We start from the raw sequence: 19,029 nt of genomic DNA on the forward strand, positions 1-19,029 counted from the left end.
CAGTGTCAATTTTTAGCCCACGAAGGGTAGAGAGGGCAGATTTGGTGCCAACTAATAAGATTTCTGTTTTATCAGGATTGAGTTGTAAAAAATGATCTGTCATCCAATGATTGATTTCCCGAATGCAGTCATTCAGCACAACAGGTGAAGATGTTGCAGTTGCATCAACACTTACATAAAGTTATGTGTCATCGGCATAGCAGTGGAAGCTCAGACCATACCAACAAATAATCTCACCTAATGGGAGCGTATAGATGTTGAAGAGGATTGGACCGAGAACTGACCCTTGAGGGATACCTTGTGTGAATGAAGTAGTGGCAGATTTGGATTCCCTAATGAAGACGTAATACTGGCGATCACTGAGGTATGATGTGAACCAAGAAAGAGCAGCACCAGAGATACCAATAGCTGAAAGTCAGGACAGTAAAATGTCATGGTTAGCTGTATCAAACGCTGTGCTCAAGTCAAGATATTACATTGGCCACCTGTCCCTTTCCTCATTCAAAATACACTTCACCTTTTAGTGCTTAGGGCTCTTCATAGTCTGGCCCCACCTTACTGGTCTTCTTTATTATGTGTTTACTCCATCATGTTCACTTTGTTCTTCTGACCCCGTGCCATTAACCTTTCCACTGCATAGATTGTGCACTATGGCTGAAAGGGCTTTTAGTGTATCTGGGCCAGAGTTATGGAATGTCCTTCCTTTGGAGCTCCATATATGTACCTCACTTTCTCTTTTTAAATCTAAACTTAAAGCCTATCTTTCTATTATTGCTTTTTGTTGTTCTAGTTAATTTTGTTTGTATTAGACTGTCTTGATGTTATGTATATTGTTGTACAGTGTCCTTGGGTTGAAAGGTGCTTTTAACTAAAATGTATTATTATTATTAATAACAAATGAGTCGACAAGTACCTTTTTCTCTGTGACAGCAAGTCTCTTCCTCTCAGATATCAGTTCTTCCTGGAGGCTCTGCTGTGTCTGGTTGCTCTCACTCCTCCTTACAGCTGTTAACTCTAGCTCCATAACTTTCTGATGTCTTCGCTCCAGATCTGCATTCAGGGATACATTTGCCTGCTCTTGTTCTACCAGGCGCGTCTGCAGCTTCTTTAATTCAGCAGTCATCTGTCCATGATGAAAAAAACAGAAGTTGAGAGCACACACACACCTCTGCTGGAAGGAGGCATTGCTGTGTGTGTCAAGGAAGGCCCACCGGTAAGGGGTGCATTGACACAAACGGAGGGATCTATCACTGGTTAGTGATAAGCAGTGGTTCTCAAGCTGTGAGGTGGGCCCCCCTAGGGGGGTGTGAAGTAGCAAAAAGGGGGGCACGAAGATGTGAAAAAAAAGAAAACAAGAATCGAAAATATGAAAAAAATACATCTATTGAAACCAAAACAAATGAATTTAAAGTACATTCTGATACTAGAAAAATAAATATAGAGTTAGATAAATGTCGATAAAAGTTAAGTAGGTATAATAAAATACGCATCTATCTATCTATCATTAATTAAAAAAAACAAATTGGTATTAGTGGGCTCCTTTCAAAAAAACCTTAGGGGGGACGCGATTAAAACTGATATGAAAACACGGGACACAAATACTTAAAGGTTGAGAAACGCTGCTGTAGGCAGTGGGACAGAACCTGTACTAAAGTACCCACTTAGATACCGATAAACTGACAATATCAATTATTGGTTCAATCTCAAAGTGCCAAGTCAAACATTTGCAATATTAAAAAACTAGCTGTTCAGCTGCTGGCAGAATTCACAAGGTGACAGACACATGGTCCTTACTAGTGTTTTGTGTTTCTGATAGTAAATATTGGGATAATGGTTTTATATTTTATTATTGTAAATAATGGTTAGTGGTACACCAATTACCTGTTTAATAACCACCAGCGCATTATGTTATGGGTGGCGCAGTGGGCAGCACTGCTCCCTCACAGTAAGGAGACCCGAGTTCACTTTCCGGGTCCTCCCTATGTGGAGTTTGCATGTTCTCCCCGTGTCTTGTCTGCGTGGGCTTCCTCCGGTGCTCCGTTTTCCTTCCACAGTCCAAAGACATGCAGGTTAGGTGCATTGGCAATCCTAAATTGTGCCTAGTGTGTGCCCTGTGGTGGGCTGGCACCCTGCCCGGGGTTTGTTCCTGCCTTGCACTCTGTGCTGGCTGGGATTGGCTCCAGCAGACTCCCATGACCCTGTGTTAGGATATAGTAGGTTGGAGAATGACTGACTGACTGGCATTATGTTATAATCTTGCCATTCCTACTCGTTTTCTTTACTTTTTAACATCTAAAAAGGTAGGAGCAAATTTGGTGCTTGGTGTTGGTAACCCTTGCAAACATAATCAGCATGTCCACATGGTTAATTGTAGTCACCTTGCCTGGTGTAGGGATTGACTGTTTCTTCCTTGACCTATGCACAGTGCTAACAACATTAACTCAGTCTGCATCAGACTTGTTCTATAACTGAGATTCACTAATATGACATGTTTATCTTGTTCACACCTTTTTGCAGAATCAGTCCATCACTGGGCACACTCACATAACAAGACCATTTTTGAGTCACCAGTCAACCTACTGTACATATCTTTAGAATGTGGGGGGAAAAAACTGGAGTAATGTTAGAAAGCCAACTCAGATAAAGAATGAATAGGCAAATTGAACACTGACAGTGACCAGGCTGGGACTAGAACCCAGGACTCTTTAGCTAGCAGGCAGTGTGGTGTAGTGGTTAAGGCTTTGGACTTCAAACACTGAGTATATGAGGTTTGAATCCCACTACTGACACTGGTTGTCCGTGAGCAAGTCACTTGACTAGTGTGTGCTCCAACTGGAAAGCCAAAAAGAAATGTAACCAATCGTACCATAAACGTTGTAAGTCGCCAAGGTGTCAGCCAAATAAGTAAATGTGAATGTAGCTGTGGCACAACAGCACTGATCATAGTGCCAACCAGTCATAAATGCAGAATTCTCCCTCATGTCGACACATCCAAATCTAAAAGCCACCAACCCAGTGGACAGGACCCACTAACTCATTTTTCATTCCATTTTAGCTGCCTGCGGTGACCTGGCTGAAGTGTAACCAGAGGGGGTCACTTCATTAAAGCCTCTCATAAGAACTATTTTTATCCATAGCTGTCCTTACTCGAGTCTTCTCCTGCTCCAGGAGGGCAATGTGCTTCTTCAGATCAAGACTCTTCTCTCGCTCATAACGCAGTTCTCTTTCAGCAGAAGTGAAAAGGGTTTGCACCCTGTTTAGGTCATGCCGGAGCTGCTTGACCTCTTCTCCCCTTTGCTGCAGCAGGGAGTCCTGGGACTGTGAACATAAACAATGTCATTTTACAGATGCTTCAGAGGTGGCATACCATAACGGAAGAAATCAGATGAGGTGTGCTTACCTTACTCCGGCTCTGTGCTTCACTGATCTGTGCCTGCAGAGCCAATTGGTGCTGACTGGCCAGAAGCCGCTCTTCCTCCAGAGTGGACTGTAGGCAGCCCATTTCCAATCGCAACGCCAGCAGCTGTGTGATAAAACATACGGTTAGTCATGTGACTGTTCTGCCAGTGTGTAAGCCTTTGTGCTGAAGTGATATCCCAAAAACTACACTTCAGTCTTCAATTCTGCGAACCTCAGCACAGGTCTATTGTACTCACTTTGAAATCCTGAAGTGTCCCAGTGAGCTCCCAACATGTCTACAGTATGCATTATTAGTGAGAGTAAAGCAACAGCCCCAGCAATATCCGTACCTGACTGCTGCTGCCACTCTCTTCACAGTCCAGTCCCGACTCTAGCAGGCTCCCCTCCTTCCTGCACTCCAGCTGCTGTTTGGTGATGTGCAGTTCTGTAGCCAGGTGCCGCTTCTCCTCAGCATCCTTACTCAGACGTTTCTGGAGCTCGGCCAGTTGTGCTTGTGTCTCACTTAACACAGCCCTGCAAATGAATAGAATCTTGTAGAATGTTACTTCGAACTGCGGTACCTGTCTGTAAATAATGGCTGAACTGCTGCAGATCTTAAAGAAAGAGAACGTGAAAAGCAGACTTGCATAAGATGAGTGTGGATGAAAGTGAAGAGGCCATAAATGAACTCTTTCAGGGCTGAAGTCGACTTTTGTCAAAAGGAGGAGTTGACGATGGTTATCAACTGTCAAATCTGGCAAAACCAACCATTATATTTGAGTTGGACTCTCGTTGCTAGAAGGAAAGTTAGGTTCATTGGTCTGACCGAGATCCCCTGCACTCTCATGAGTAGTAAGGTGCACACAACGGCAAAAATGGCATTGACATCTGGCGAGAGATCAAAGTGAATGCGTAAAGCAAAATACTCCGTGGATGATGTTTAAACCTATTATCTCTGAACTGGACTATGACTTGTCAGACTCAGTTTTTGATACAAGTGATCGAAAACGAATGTGAGGTTACAGCTTCAGCTGATCGGTCTCCAGCTAGTCGTGGTACTGACAATGTTCGCCAGGGAGGACTGTCACTTAACAATAATAGATAGATAGATACTTTATTAATCCCAAGGGGAAATTCACATAATCCTGCAGCAGTATACTGATACAAAAAACAATATTAAATTAAAGAGTAATAAAAATGCATGTAAAAACAGACAATAACTTTAAATAATGTTAGCATTTACTCCCCCGGATGGAATTGAAGAGTCGCATAGTGTGGGGGAGGAACGATCTCCTCAGTCTGTCAGCGGAGCAGGACGGTGACAAAAGTCTGTCACTAAAGCTGCTCCTCGGCCTGGAAATGATCCTGTTCAGTGGATGCAGTGGATTCTTCATGATTGACAGGAGTTTGCTTAGTGCCCGTCGCTCTGCTACAGATGTTAAACCGTCCAACTTTACTCCTACAATAGACTCTGCCTTCTTAACAAGTTTGTCCAGGCGTGAGACGTCCTTCTTCTTTTTTACACAGAGCATCAGTATTGGCAGTCCAGTCCCATTTGTCCTCAGAGGTAGAAACTAGATTGTAATGCACTGAAACAGCCTGGCAGTAAGCCTACCACACATTCTTGGCAAACTGGCAGCCACAGCATGCAGCAACAGACGTATTATGTTCATTTCTGAGTGAAACTATTGTTACTTAAAAAAAAAAATTAGCCCTCAAAGAGTTAATAGAGCTAAAAAATAAAGAACTAATGATCTGCTAATGGAATACACTGCAGACCCCACCACAGATGCCCCTTTCTACTGATCTAGGTTCACAAAGACCATGAACACTCAGGATTCAACGCTGGTCATCTAAAAGATGGCATTCAAAGTCAAAGTGGCATCCTGTAAACACAGACCCACATAGTCAGAAATAGTAAAGGCAGCTGCAGGCCAAGGAACCCTGGCATGCTGGACATTATTTTCTAAGTGTCTTCCCATATCTCACAAGTATAACTAAATAACCCTGCAAACTCACACTGGAACTCATACAACAGCTCCCTGGTTTTAGTTCAGCATCTCCAAGAAACTGAAGGAATAGCTGAAGGGTACACAGCCATGTATTTTATACCATATTACATGGTATGTTTTGCAGTGGGACTGAAATGAATCAAACTTGTGTTTTACCGCATGGCACTGCGTTCCTCTTCCAGCTTTTGTAGCTCTCGTTTCAAATCTTGCACCACTGTACTTGACTCGGTTGTCAGGTTCTGCTGCACTCGTCTTCTCTCCTCATCTGGCTGCTTTGGCAAAGGTGCCTGCAGGGTATGCAAATGAAAAAAGTCACTTAAGCAGAAGGGTAGAGCTTCTCCTAATTTGTGAACTGACATCTGTAATTTTTACAACTTAAAGCCATACCAAAATGAAACAATTGAGTCTTGCATCACCCTTCATTACTGCCTACACACTAGTTACAGACATGCCACGCAGATGGCCACTAGACAGAATGGTGGCAAGTAGAGTTCTACATCACCTTCAGCTGTGGCCCAGCTGCTGCACAGATGAGCTCTTCTGGTGGACAGTAGGTACCACGAGTCTCATTCCTGACGTTTTCCTAAGGAAGTAGGGAAAGACAACACTGAATCGAATCATTCATGCAGCTGGCTCACTAGTTCATTCTACTGTCACATTCTGCGCCCATACCTGCTTGACACAATGTTTACATAGATCACTAGATCCATTAGGCTCCTGCAGCTTCTTACGCAGCCTGGAAATTTCTGCTTCCAAATCTGAAATCTGTGAGGAGTGGGGATTCATATAGTTCAATACGTTAAAAAGAATGTATCAGCATGTTCCTTTAATATTAAAAAAATAAATAAACAGAAAGTGTAAATCCAGAAAAGAAAATGATCTACAAGAAAAATGCAGAGATTAATGTGACGAGCAAGCCAATAAACGAGTTATCACCTTCCGTTGCATTCCCTCCACCTCACTCTCAAAATGCTCCTTTTCATCCTTGATTTTGTTTTGCGTTTCTCCAAGGATAGATTCTAGCTCTTCATTTCGCTCTACCAGTTCCTCGTGTTCAAATTGCAGTTTCTGCAACTTCCTGTTGGCTTCCTCAATGCGGCAGTTTTTATCAATGATATCCTGCTGGCACCTGTGCAGAGTACAAAAGGATGACAAAAGAAGTGGGGCACAGAGATGCAGTTAGGTGTCAAAAACATGTTGGCCTACTGGTACTTATTCCAAACAGACTGAACCTGTCAGAACTGTGCCCAGCATATTTACCCCAGAGATCCTTATTGACGATATTCTGCTTCTTTACTCTTGCTATGATCCGTTTAGACTTCAATGTTCTGCTTCTATACTGACATGATAAACCTTAGTGTACCTTGGATTGTGAATCTCTCAGATATTAGCATCCTACTCCAGACAAATCCTGTTCAATATTATTTCCAATGTCTTTCCCTGTGAGAGTCTGTATCTGTCAAATTTTACTATGGAGTAAGATTGCTGTCAAAAATAACTTGTAATAATTTAAATCAAATTTACATTTCACATGTGTCAATTACGCTTGCGCTTCTGAAAGTTAAGCTTGCTTCTGAAAATTACGAGTACAATTTTCAGGCGTGAACAAACTGTCAAAAATACGTCATTGGACGCACAAGACATTCGTTATTGAGGAAGAAATCGATTTTTGTTACTATACATGTGCCACAAAGGTAGAATGCTGGAGTTATTTTTGACAGCAATCATACATCATACATACATCATAGCCTCCTTAAAGTGGCTCCAAAGGGCAAAAGGCAAAAAACAAAATAAAAGCGACACAATGAAATTAATTAAACAATGACCACATGCAATTAACCCCCCCGAAGAGGTTGTCACATAAGTGTCGTTACAGGATAAGCTATGCCGACATTCACCAGAAATACGAAAAAAAAAAAAATTAAACAAAAATGAATCAAGATCTGCGGTGGGTTGGCACCCTGCCCGGGATTGGTTCCTGCCTTATGCCCTGTGTTGGCTGGGATTGGCTCCAGCAGACCCCCGTGACCCTGTGTATGGATTCAGCAGGTTAGAAATGGATGGATGGATAGATGAATCAAGATTTTTCAGTTAAAGCATTCAAACGTTTTTTTGACTTTATACAGCACTTAAAGGCATGCATTCCAATGGGAATTTTTCAAAAACAAGATTTTAGTTCTGTGGGTGACACAACTCAATATTGAAGCGGAATTAAACTTTTACATAACATATAGAAGAAAAAAAAATGTTAATCGTGAAGCCCTCTATCCATTAATTTGTCTTGTTGCTTTACTCCTGGGATTCTGATCCTGTTAAACACTGATATCCTGCTCCAGGGAGTCTACTTTTGTGAATCTCAGTATTGTGTGTCAGTCTTAAAAAGCAGAGGCCTTTCAGTCATTCCAGACAAGGATCAGATGTGACAGTAACCCTAGTGCCCTAACCAGTCAGATACCCATGCACTGCCGCCTTACTCCTCAGATTCTGATTCTGTAAAATGTTTGTATCTTGTAACTTTGTTATTCCAATTTGAGTAGTGAGAGAAGTGCTATATAAATGTAAAGATTTATTATTATTATTATTATTAATTCTGTTGGAAATCATATACTAGTCTCACAAAACAAGGACATGCAGCTCTCCATAGTCAGGGATCCGCTCCTGTAACACCCCTAGAATCCTGCTTTTTGGGTCGGGGCAATCAGATTATTTTACTGTGCATCTCAGTGTCTCAGCATAAAGTATTACAGCTTTATTCATGGGGAGTATTTAAGGTAAATCTTGCTATGAAATCACACACCAGTGTTTTACAGAAGAGCTCAATACGAGTTGTCAGAGTGTAAAACACGATGAAGAAAATGATTTATTGTTTTATAATAATGACAGCATGACGGATTGTAGTTCTCGTTATAGTGTAGCAAACAAAAGGTGATGATTTTGCTCAGCTGGTTAAAGTAGAATGCAGCTTTTAAATGGGCGTAAGTAAGACAGACAGAGAGGATCCTGACAGAATTTCGGTCGGTTTATACATGGAGGTCTGGTAGATGTAATTGTGACCGAGTCCAACAAATATAAAAAAATTAACCAAACCAGCAGCACTGAAACCAAATTCCAGGGTGCATGCATGGTCTAATACAAGTCGTGGGGGGCTGCTGGCTTTCTTTCTATTTATTATATATCAAGGTGTAATTTAAAAGCCTTGAAGTTGAAATGAACTGATTAACAAAGCCTTTTTCTTTTGGACACAAAATGAAGAGCCAAAAAAAAAATGTTTTTAGTTTATTTCTCAGGTGCTTGGATTCTGTTGACAGTAATGTACTTGTCAGTTTGCACAGGTGAAGCCCTCTTTTAAAAAAAATAAAGCCATCATTTGATAAAGCGATAGATTTATTAGGTCTCCATACCAGAGCAGCATGTTATTGCCGACTAATCACTTGTACTTTAGAAAAGTTGTTATGGCGGTGAACTGATACAGACCACATATATTTACGGTATTGGCAGAACTTTTACTGAATTACAGGTTACATTTTTGGCAGCTTAACATAAGTGTTTCAAGTCTACAAACTGGCTGAAATCTTAATCTTACCGATTGTGTTTTATTTTTAAATTTATGTTTATACAGCATCAAAAGGGACAGTTGTATGTGCAATGTCTTGAAGCAGGATGTGCTGTAGATAAGAGTAAAAACCTCACAAATCTAAAAGTTCACCTACAAAGTCATCACAAAGTGGCCTACAAAGAAAAAGAAAGATTTAAAGATGCCAACAATCAAAATACACATTAGTACAAATTCTCATAATGTAAGACAATAAACATTAACACCATGTTTGCAAAGGGCACCAGCATGGGGAATAAACTTAACAAAAAATGCAAAGAAGCCCAAGTTGATTTGTCCATTGATACTGATACGTCTGTAAGGCTATGTGGCACACCATGGGTCAAAAATGGGACAAGTGCTGCACGAGTAAACGTTACAGTGGGAGTTTAGAAAAGTGACTTGTGTAATGCAGACAGTATTTCCTTCAAAGTTTACAGTATTAATCCACTTCAGCCATTTATTGTTTGTTTCCTGACCAAAACAGGAACCTTATAAAATAGTTCATATTCTGTTGAGTTTGATTTTTGCTTGTTTTTAATGGGACATACCCATAGGCTTCTATTAATATTAAACAAGTTTTATTTCCAACCCCATTAATTCTATAGTTCTAGCTAATTCTGACACAAAACTATACTCCACAACATCTGTTTAATTATATCATAATAACCAAAACAAAAACTGAAACAAATACATACAAAACTAAAATAGGAATGTTTTTGTGAAACAAAAATTAAACAAAAACTAAAAATGTAGCACACACACTAAGTAAAACTAAACTGAATTTCCATGCAAGATCAGAAATAATACAGAAATAAAGAATACCTAAAAAAAATATAAATAAATAAAAACTACAATTACTTTGCCCAGCTGTCCGCTGCTGGTTCATAGCCAGAACTTATAGACCTGCGGTCTGCATTTGGTACTTTTAGAGCTCTCAGTCCTGTAGTCTTCCTCCCAGAGGGTGTATTATCCTTCAAAGTCTCATCTGCCAGACTTCAATTTGCTTCTGTTTTTGCCACAGTTTTACAGCTTATGGAGATAGCTGCTATCATTAAAAACTACTGAGAATAGCTTGCTATTTCCTCATTAAAATTATCTCTCACTCACTCTAAGACAAGAGTGGTTACACAAAGTCAACGCCACTGACTGTTTTAAGCTAAGATGGTACCTTGCATGAATCTCCTCTGGTAACTTCAGCTCTAAGGCATTGTTCTGCACATGACAATCACTTGGAGCCATTTGGTGTGGGCTTTGGAGGCCGGATATGGCCTGGATAGAAGAGAAAATTACAGACTGAACAAATATTCCTGCATTTGCTTGTGTTATACTTAAATATGACATTATATTTCTGTATCATATGTTATTTTTCTTTGTATACCAGTATTTATCTCTCTCTCATATAATATATATGTATGTATATATACAGTGCATCCGGAAAGTATTCACAGCGCATCACTTTTTCCACATTTTGTGATGTTACAGCCTTATTCCAAAATGGATTAAATTCACTTTTTTCCTCAGAATTCTACACACAACACCCCATTCTGAAAACGTGAAAAACGTTTACTTGAGATTTTTGCAAATTTATTAAAAATAAAAAAAACTGAAAAAGCACATGTACATAAGTATTCACAGCCTTTGCATGAATTCTCAAAATTGAGCTCAGGTGCATCCTGTTTCCCCTGATCATCCTTGAGATGTTTCTGCAGCTTAGTTGGAGTCCACCTGTGGTAAACTCAGTTGATTGGACGTGATTTGGAAAGGCACACACCTGTCTATAGAAGGACCCACAGTTGACAGTTCATGTCAGAGCACAAACCAAGCATGAAGTCAAAGGAATTGTCTGTAGACCTCCGAGACAGGATTGTCTCGAGGCACAAATCTGGGGAAGGTTACAGAAAAATTTTTGCTGCTTTGAAGGTCCCAATGAGCACAGTGGCCTCCATCATCCGTAAGTGGAAGAAGTTCGAAACCACCAGGACTCTTCCTAGAGCTGGCCGGCCATCTAAACTGAGCGATCAGGGGAGAAGGGCCTTAGTCAAGGAGGTGACCAAGAACCCGATGGTCATTCTGTCAGAGCTCCAGAGGTCCTCTGTGGAGAGAGGAGAACCTTCCAGAAGGACAACCATCTCTGCAGCAATCCACCATTCAGGCCTGCATGGTAGAGTGACCAGAGGGAAGCCACTCCTTAGTAAAAGGCACATGGCAGCCCGCCTGGAGTTTGCCAAAAGGCACCTGAAGGACTCTGACTATGAGAAACAAAATTCTCTGGTCTGATGAGACAAAGATTGAACTCTTTGGTGTGAATGCCAGGTGTCATGTTTGGAGGAAACCAGGCACCGCTCATCACCAGGCCAATACCATCCCTACAGTGAAGCATGGTGGTGGCAGCATCATGCTGTGGGGATGTTTTTCAGCGGCAGGAACTGGGAGACTAGTCAGGATAAAGGGAAAGATGACTGCAGCAATGTACAGAGACACCCTGGATGAAAACCTGCTCCAGAGCGCTCTTGACCTCAGACTGGGGCGACGGTTCATCTTTCAGCAGGACAACGACCCTAAGCCCACAGCCAAGATATCAAAGGAGTGGCTTCAGGACAACTCTGTGAATGTCCTTGAGTGGCCCAGCCAGAGCCCAGACTTGAATCCGATTGAACATCTCTGAAGAGATCTTAAAATGGCTGTGCACCGACGCTTCCCATCCAACCTGATGGAGCTTGAGAGGTGCTGCAAAGAGGAATGTGTGAAACTGGCCAAGGATAGGTGTGCCAAGCTTGTGGCATCATATTCAAAAAGACTTGAGGCTGTAATTGCTGCCAAAGGTGCATCAACAAAGTTGTGTTGTGTGTAGAATTCTGAGGAAAAAAATGAATTTAATCCATTTTGGAATAAGGCAGTAACACAACAAAATGTGGAAAAAGTGATGTGCTATGAATACTTTCCGGATGCACTGTATATACATATATAATACACACACACACACACACACACACACACACAGGTAACCAAATTAACTGAGCAGTTTTAAAAAAAAGTTTTCTTTTTCACCACACTCTCCGTGTACAGTAATACACTTGTTATAATGCTCACAAAGCTTTTCTGTGCAGCTCAAATCAAACATTTTGTCTTGCTTGTGCAGCCACTGTTCTGGAGCCGACTTCATGCCTTCATCATCGGTAGCTCTTTGGAAAAAGAACATTGGTAGTGACATGGAGCCAGCACTGGAGAAGAGAGTGGCTGTGTTGGCATGTCTTTGAATCAATAGCTTCACAGGGCAGCCTTTGCAACCCATGCAAGTGTCACCAGCTTTACTCGCTGCTCTTCCCTTGGCTGGCTGCTACAAACGCCAAGACAAATCAGTGTGATACCGGTCAGTTATGCATGCCTTTTGCAACATGTAATCAACATGGACCAGACCTTCAACATTGGGCATATGATCTTGCCATCAGTAGCTTGGATAGAAACTTTTCTGGTGTTGGATAATAGCCATGTTTCCATTGCTTTAACTGTTTTTTGTACTCTGGAAGATGGTGATGTTTGTAAGCTTCCTTTCAGTTATCTATTCTTCTTAAATTTCTCTGTAATTGATTAGCTTGAGATTCTTTTGGAAAATTGGATGCAGTGATGCTCCATTTCAGAACCACATAACTTACTTATCTTTAATTTCTCATGAAGTAATGAATATAGGGTCTGCTATTTCACAGGCTTAATTAAATCCTCCAATTACAGTCAGTGCCATGGTGGCAATATTTTATTGTGTTGTCAATGCAAAAGATGGCCAGACCTTGGGACATCTTTAAGAGATGTTCTTCTGCAATGGAATTCTGCAGCCTCTTGATAAATGAAGGCATATAAAGGGCGCTGGCCCCAACAAATGTCAAATAGGAAAGAATTGCTTACTAAGGGTATACTGTTTTCTAACGTTAGAATTCCAATGATGGCACATTACTTCATTTTGTGGTTTTTGGCAAGACAGTATTCTATTTTCCTAAAAATGGAAAAAAACACCATAGTCCTATACAAGCATTTAATTCCTAGCATGTTTGCTAAAAGGACTGCATGTTAAATAAAACAATGCAAAAGAAGATTTTACCAGAAAATGGTGAGAACATGCTAAATATTCATTGAACCACTGTTACATATTTTTTCTGTACAGTGACCCAAAAAATGGCCAGCAACTCACTGTATACCTGGGATAGTAGTATGTCTGTCTCACAGGATTCTGCTTGCTGGTCGTTCCTTAGCTGTTCCACCTTAGAAAAGCAAATGAAAATGATTTGCAAAATATTCAGAGAGGAAAAACTCAGTTACCACTCAAATGGAATGGCCAGCCTATCATTATCATTAGCTGGCCCTAAGAGAAATGAATTCCAAATCACAACTCTAGTACAGTGGCCCTTTCATTGTGAAGTGTCATCTGAAGAAGACCGTCTTCTCAATTCCAGCTATAATGTACTGGGCGACTTAGTATGACAGTTAATCTGCTGAGAAATTACTTCTGATTTATTGAAAGACGCATAGGAGATCAGGAGGCGAAAACCATAAACAAAACTTTTAATCAAAGACAGACAAAGGTTGTAGCTAAGATTGTGAAGTGATTGTGCAAACAAAAGCAAAAGGATGAAAACCAAAACCAAAAGTTGAAGATTAAGAGGGAGTTCAAAAACCTCAAGCTAGCACCTCCTTGAATTAAAACTAACTCCCAGTAAAAGACATGAAGATTTACAACTTATATCCATCGTGGCAGTTAGGAGTGTTGTCCGTCACCATATTTACAGCATCATTCCTTGTGACGTCAGCAACATGACAGTTGTGGTCATGACACGCTGCAAGGAGTGTTGTGCAAACAAAAAAGATGTTAACAAAACAAGTTAAATAAAAAATAGACTACAAAATGTAATTCCAGACCCATAAGAACAAGAACTGAATAAAAATAATTAGGTCCATAATTTTTTGGACATTGATATAATTTTGGCTCTGTACATAACTATTATGGATTTGAAAGGAAACAATCAAGATGTGAAGTGTAGACTTACAGATTTGATTCAAGGGGTTTAAGGAGCCTTTGAGCTTTTTAGAAAAGATAGCCATTTTTATACATGGCGCCACTATTTTCAGGGGCTCAAAAGTAACTGGACAAGTTAACATAATTATAAATATAATGATCATTTTCAATATTTGGTTGAAACTTCTTTACAGTCATGACTACCTGAAGTCTGAAACCCATAGACATCTCCAAGTGCTGGGTTTCCACCTTAGTGATACTTTGCCAGGCCTTGTCTGCAGCTATCATCAGTTGCTGCTTGTTTTTTTGGACTTTCTACCAACAGTTTTGACTTTAGCAAGTGACATGCATATCCAATTGGGTTGAGGTCAGTACATTGACTTGGCATTTGAAGAACATTACACTACCTTGTGTTGAAAAGCACTTGGCATGCTGCCACAATATGCTTTGGCTCATTGTCCATCTGTAATGTGAAGTGTCATCCTTTCAGTCTTGCAGCATTTGGCTGAATCTGAGCAGATAGTATAGCCCTGTACTTCTTCCAGCAGTCATATCTATACTAATAAAAGGCAAAGCCCTCACTCACTCATTCACTCACTCACTCACTCACTCACTCACTCATCACTAATTCTCCAACTTCCCGTGTAGGTAGAAGGCTGAAATCTGGCAGGCTCATTCCTTACAGTTTACTTACAAAAGTTAAGCAGGTTTCATTTCGAAATTCTACGTGTAACGGTCATAACTGAATCCTACGGCCATAGCCTGCAGCTCGGTCGTCGTGTGAGGCGGAGTTGCGTCCCCCATCACCACGCCTCCCACGTAATTGAGTGCCTTCCCATATAAGGCTGTCCGTCAGCAGCAATCCAATAGACACGCTGCCGCTACAAGCCGTTTGTCAAGCCTAAAACGAATACTATATTCGCGAGATACAAGTTTAGTGAGAAGACGCAGGGTATAAATGAGACTTTTGATCACAATGTAACGTAGTTAAAATTGCTGGTGAAGGACTGTGCTTATGCAAACGAAGATGAGATGGTCAGGAATAGAATAGTGTTTGGTACAAACTCAGCAAAAGTGCGAGAGAAACTTTTAAGTGCCGGGTCTGAGCTAACATTAAATAAAGTCATGGACATCGCAAGATCGCACGAGATAGCACAAGCACAGCTGAGAACCTTCGATGCATGTACTCCGAGCGGCTCACATGAGCTGACTGTGAACGCAGTACGCAGACAACAAGCAAGACCTCCAAAGAGCGCTGAACAAAAAATGCATTACACAATTCAGAAGGCAGCAAAAGAATATGAAGCGAGTGACGCATACAAGCATATTCATAAGTGCAGCTACTGCGGAAACAAAGCACACGGTGGAAAAAGTCAAATGTCCAGCTAAAGGAAGACAGTGTAAAAAATGTGGTAAATTGAACAACTTTGCTAAAGTTTGCAGGACTGGGAAAGGTAAACCCGTGCATGCAGTGTGTGATGTCTCAGATAAAGAGGAAGACGAGCTGTTTATTGATGCAGTAAGAAAGGAACAACCCTCTGATGCTGAACAAGCCTTTGTAGACATATCAATAGGAAAGCAAGGTGTAAAGTTTAAGTATAAATTAAGTTCATAGACACGCTGCCGCTAAATATTCACAGTTAAATCCACAACTTAATACCGGGAATGCCTGTTAAACATCTTAGATTCATGAGTACCGATTTGGGTAGTGAACACTTCGATGAATGAAACCTGTTATCTTTACAACAGTTGACAAACACGGAATGTAACTTGAACACAACACATCCTCTAAATACGAACCAGATTGAAAGAAATAATGATAATCAAATCCTTGATGACAGCAACACTCATAACAGTCACAAAACAATTACATTGTCAATCATGTTACGTTATTTTTAAAATGTTTCCTTTTCTTTTTCATAACTTCTTTAACACACTACTTCTCTGCTGCGAAGCGCGGGTATTTTGCTAGTCATCAATAAACACTAGTGACCGACTTCCATCCACAGCTATGCATGATCATGCCATAACACTGCCTCCACCATGTTTCACAGATGATGTGGTATTCATCAGATCATGAGACATTTCTTCTCTTCTCCAAAATCTTATCTTTCCAACATTCTAGTATTGATCTTAGTTTCCTTTGCCCAAAGAAAACTGTTGCAGTCTTCTCCGTACTCTTCTCTTTCCAACATTATGATTTATTGATTTTAGTCTCTTTTGTCCAAAGAAAATTATTCCAGAACTGGATAGACTTTTAAAAAATGTTTTCTGGCAAAGTCTAAGCTGTCCTTCCTATGCTTGAGGTTTACCAGTGGTTTGTACTTTGTGGTAAACCCTCCGTCTTTACTTTTTCTTCTCTTGATTGCAGACTTTAGCAATGATAGGTCTGCCTCCTGGAGAGTGTTTTTGGTTTAGCTAAATGTGAAGGAGTTCTTCTTCACCAAGGACAGAATTCTGCAAATATCAAGCACAACTGTTTTCTATGGTTTTCCAGACCTCCTGGTGTTGCTGTGTTGACCAGGCTGTTCCTTCTTTTAAATGATGTACCAAATGGTTGATTTGACCACTCCTCATGTGCCTGCTATCTCCTTAACGGGTTTGTTTTGTTGTTTCAGTCTAATGATGAACTGGTTTACTTGCAGGGACAGCTCTTTGGACTTCATATTGAGAGTTCACATTGACAGCTTACAAATGCAAATTCCACACTTTGAATCACTTCCTGACCTTTCACCTGCTTAATAGTTAAAGAAATAATAAGAAGAACAGGGGGTTGGGGCATGTAGAAAAATGGCTGTCATTCCTAAACAGTTCATGCGATATTTTTGGTAAACCCCTTCAAATTAAGATGAAAGTCTACACTTCAATCACATGATTGCTTTATTTGAAATCCTTTGTGGTCATATACAGAGTGAAACTTATGAAGATTGTGTCATTGTCCAAATACTTACAGTATAGATCTGACTCTAAATAATGCTTAATTGTTTTGTATTGTGTATATGTGTTTCAAGGCTATATTCTTTGTGTTTTCTGGATGGATCTTCAAGAGTGGGACCACCATGATGTCACTCTGTGGGAGGGCCCGGAGATTTTGAGGTTGAGGCAACGACTCCAGCAGAGTATAGCTGGCTGCTGTGGAGTGCATTTCTTCTGCAAGAACTTTCTTGGGATTACTGGTTATTATGGAGTTTTGCTTTCTCTTTGGTTTCTAATTTATGGATTATGGATTAGATTTGTTAGCCTTTACAGACAAAATATTTTTGCCTCATTTGTGTCATATTTTACTTTTGTTTGCCTATTTAATACATTCTTTAAATTTAAAAAGCACAGTTATTTTGTTGTTCAAGCCAGTAGGGTTCACATTTTTCCTCTCCCTTGAAGGTCGTTCTTCTGTTTTTTGGGGGCATTTAAAAGTGTATTTTAGTTTGTAGGCCACTACCCCATTTTTGGGCCTAAGCAGGTCTGAAAGCCTTTCTCTTGAGTTTGGGGTCTGGCTTCCTGGGGTGAGGACCATTTTTGGGGCTTACTAGTGAAGTTCTTGTCAGGTTTTCATCCATTTTGAGGCCTGTTCACCTCTTTTCACCATCATAACAATCAGACTGAAGAGGAATTCCTTTTGAGTTATGAAGTTTGGCTTTCTGGTTTCAACATCATTGGAGTGTCCATTGTATTATAAAAACAGACCCAAAGGGAAATTATTTTCCAGTTACATTGCTACAGGAGCTTAGCTTTATGTACCAACTGAACAAGTATTACTTCTCCACTTAAGCCTATCCACACAAATCTAGTGAGAAAGGAAGACAGGTCAAGACTCTTGGCCATGTCTTGGTAAATGAAGCTCGGCATTACTGGAAATGGCACAAGTCAATAAGTGAGCCTAGAAGATCATTTTTATTAACCTTCTTTAAAACTGAACTAGCACTTGCACAGGACCTTTAAAGTTGAACAATTAAGTAACAAGCTATTTTAAATATAAATTATAAAAGCAGGAAAAGATGTAAAAGCATTTTTCCATAGGTCTTGTAATTAACAGGAACTCTGCATGAAAAACAACTTTAAAGCCGAAGTTGACTTTGGATCACCCCACAAATAGACAGTACAAAACATTAAAAATGAATCATGGTGGATACGAGCCTGAAATGGCTCTGCTTAAGCTGTATAATGAAATAATAAGGACAGAGAGTTATTAGTCAAAGTGCAGAGCAGTAAATTAATTAGGAACTGAAAGGGGAGAGCAAATGGATACTCCTGAGGTACAGAGAGACAAAATAGCACAGTGGCTGGCCTTCTGTCTCACAGCTTCAGAAGATGGGTCCATTTCCCGTCTCGGGCACTGGCCATTTGAAGTGTGCGTGTTCTTCATGTGTCCACATGGGAGTATCCTCCAAAGATGTACAGCTTAGGCTGACTGGTTTAAAAATGAGCAAAATTGTCTCTGTAATCACTTCCCTCACTAAAATGTCTCCTAAGCTATTTAATTGGACTCAGCTACTAGAATGGGGAGCTCTAACACGTTCAGGAGTACATCAGGTAAGCCATTTTGTGTTTTCTTTTAAATAAAATAAAGTTCTTTATTAATATATTCTTGTTTCTCATGGCCTCTGAGAGTGGCAATATTTTTTTTTTGTTGGCTGAACTGGCAAGTAAAAATTTCACTGTACTCTGTGACGATACAAAATATTTAGTAAAAGTAAGAATGGGTATTGCAAATGTGTTCTGAGATTTTTCAGGTATGAAAGACAGACGTTTCAAGGTAAGGTTGTTATGCTAACTGATCATGCTGCTGGATAGGTGATGTGTTGCATATTGCAAGTATTCGTTTCACTGCACTCTGTACATGTTATAATAATGATATTTTAAGCTTATTGTAATTTAATGTATTGTAAGAAACATCATATTTTGAAATGCTCTGCGGATGCAACCATTATTCTGACATTTTCAGCATATGACTTCTCTTCCACTATCTTGCAGTACATTGTTTCATGCCTGTTAGCGTAGATACTCTAATAGCATTATTT

The 19,029-nt window shown here is 40.2% G+C and overlaps 1 protein-coding gene across 4 annotated transcripts in view; it reads right to left on the bottom strand.

The window, feature by feature from the left end:
* The window catches only part of ccdc30 (coiled-coil domain containing 30), a 95,494-nt gene that overhangs the window by 28,946 nt on the left and 47,519 nt on the right, over nt 1-19,029 (bottom strand). For all 4 annotated transcript variants that reach the window (XM_039755816.1, XM_039755817.1, XM_039755818.1 and 1 more), the window contains 10 exons: nt 13,197-13,259; nt 10,175-10,275; nt 6,348-6,540; nt 6,084-6,176; nt 5,914-5,994; nt 5,568-5,698; nt 3,750-3,933; nt 3,401-3,523; nt 3,148-3,318; nt 914-1,123 (listed from right to left, as the gene is read on the bottom strand). In XM_039755816.1, the coding sequence (XP_039611750.1) occupies nt 914-1,123; nt 3,148-3,318; nt 3,401-3,523; nt 3,750-3,933; nt 5,568-5,698; nt 5,914-5,994; nt 6,084-6,176; nt 6,348-6,540; nt 10,175-10,275; nt 13,197-13,259 (1,350 nt within the window). The remainder of the gene's footprint in view (nt 1-913; nt 1,124-3,147; nt 3,319-3,400; nt 3,524-3,749; nt 3,934-5,567; nt 5,699-5,913; nt 5,995-6,083; nt 6,177-6,347; nt 6,541-10,174; nt 10,276-13,196; nt 13,260-19,029) is intronic.

This window comes from Polypterus senegalus, chromosome 6, assembly GCF_016835505.1.
Source record: "Polypterus senegalus isolate Bchr_013 chromosome 6, ASM1683550v1, whole genome shotgun sequence".
Lineage (NCBI taxonomy): Eukaryota > Metazoa > Chordata > Cladistia > Polypteriformes > Polypteridae > Polypterus > Polypterus senegalus.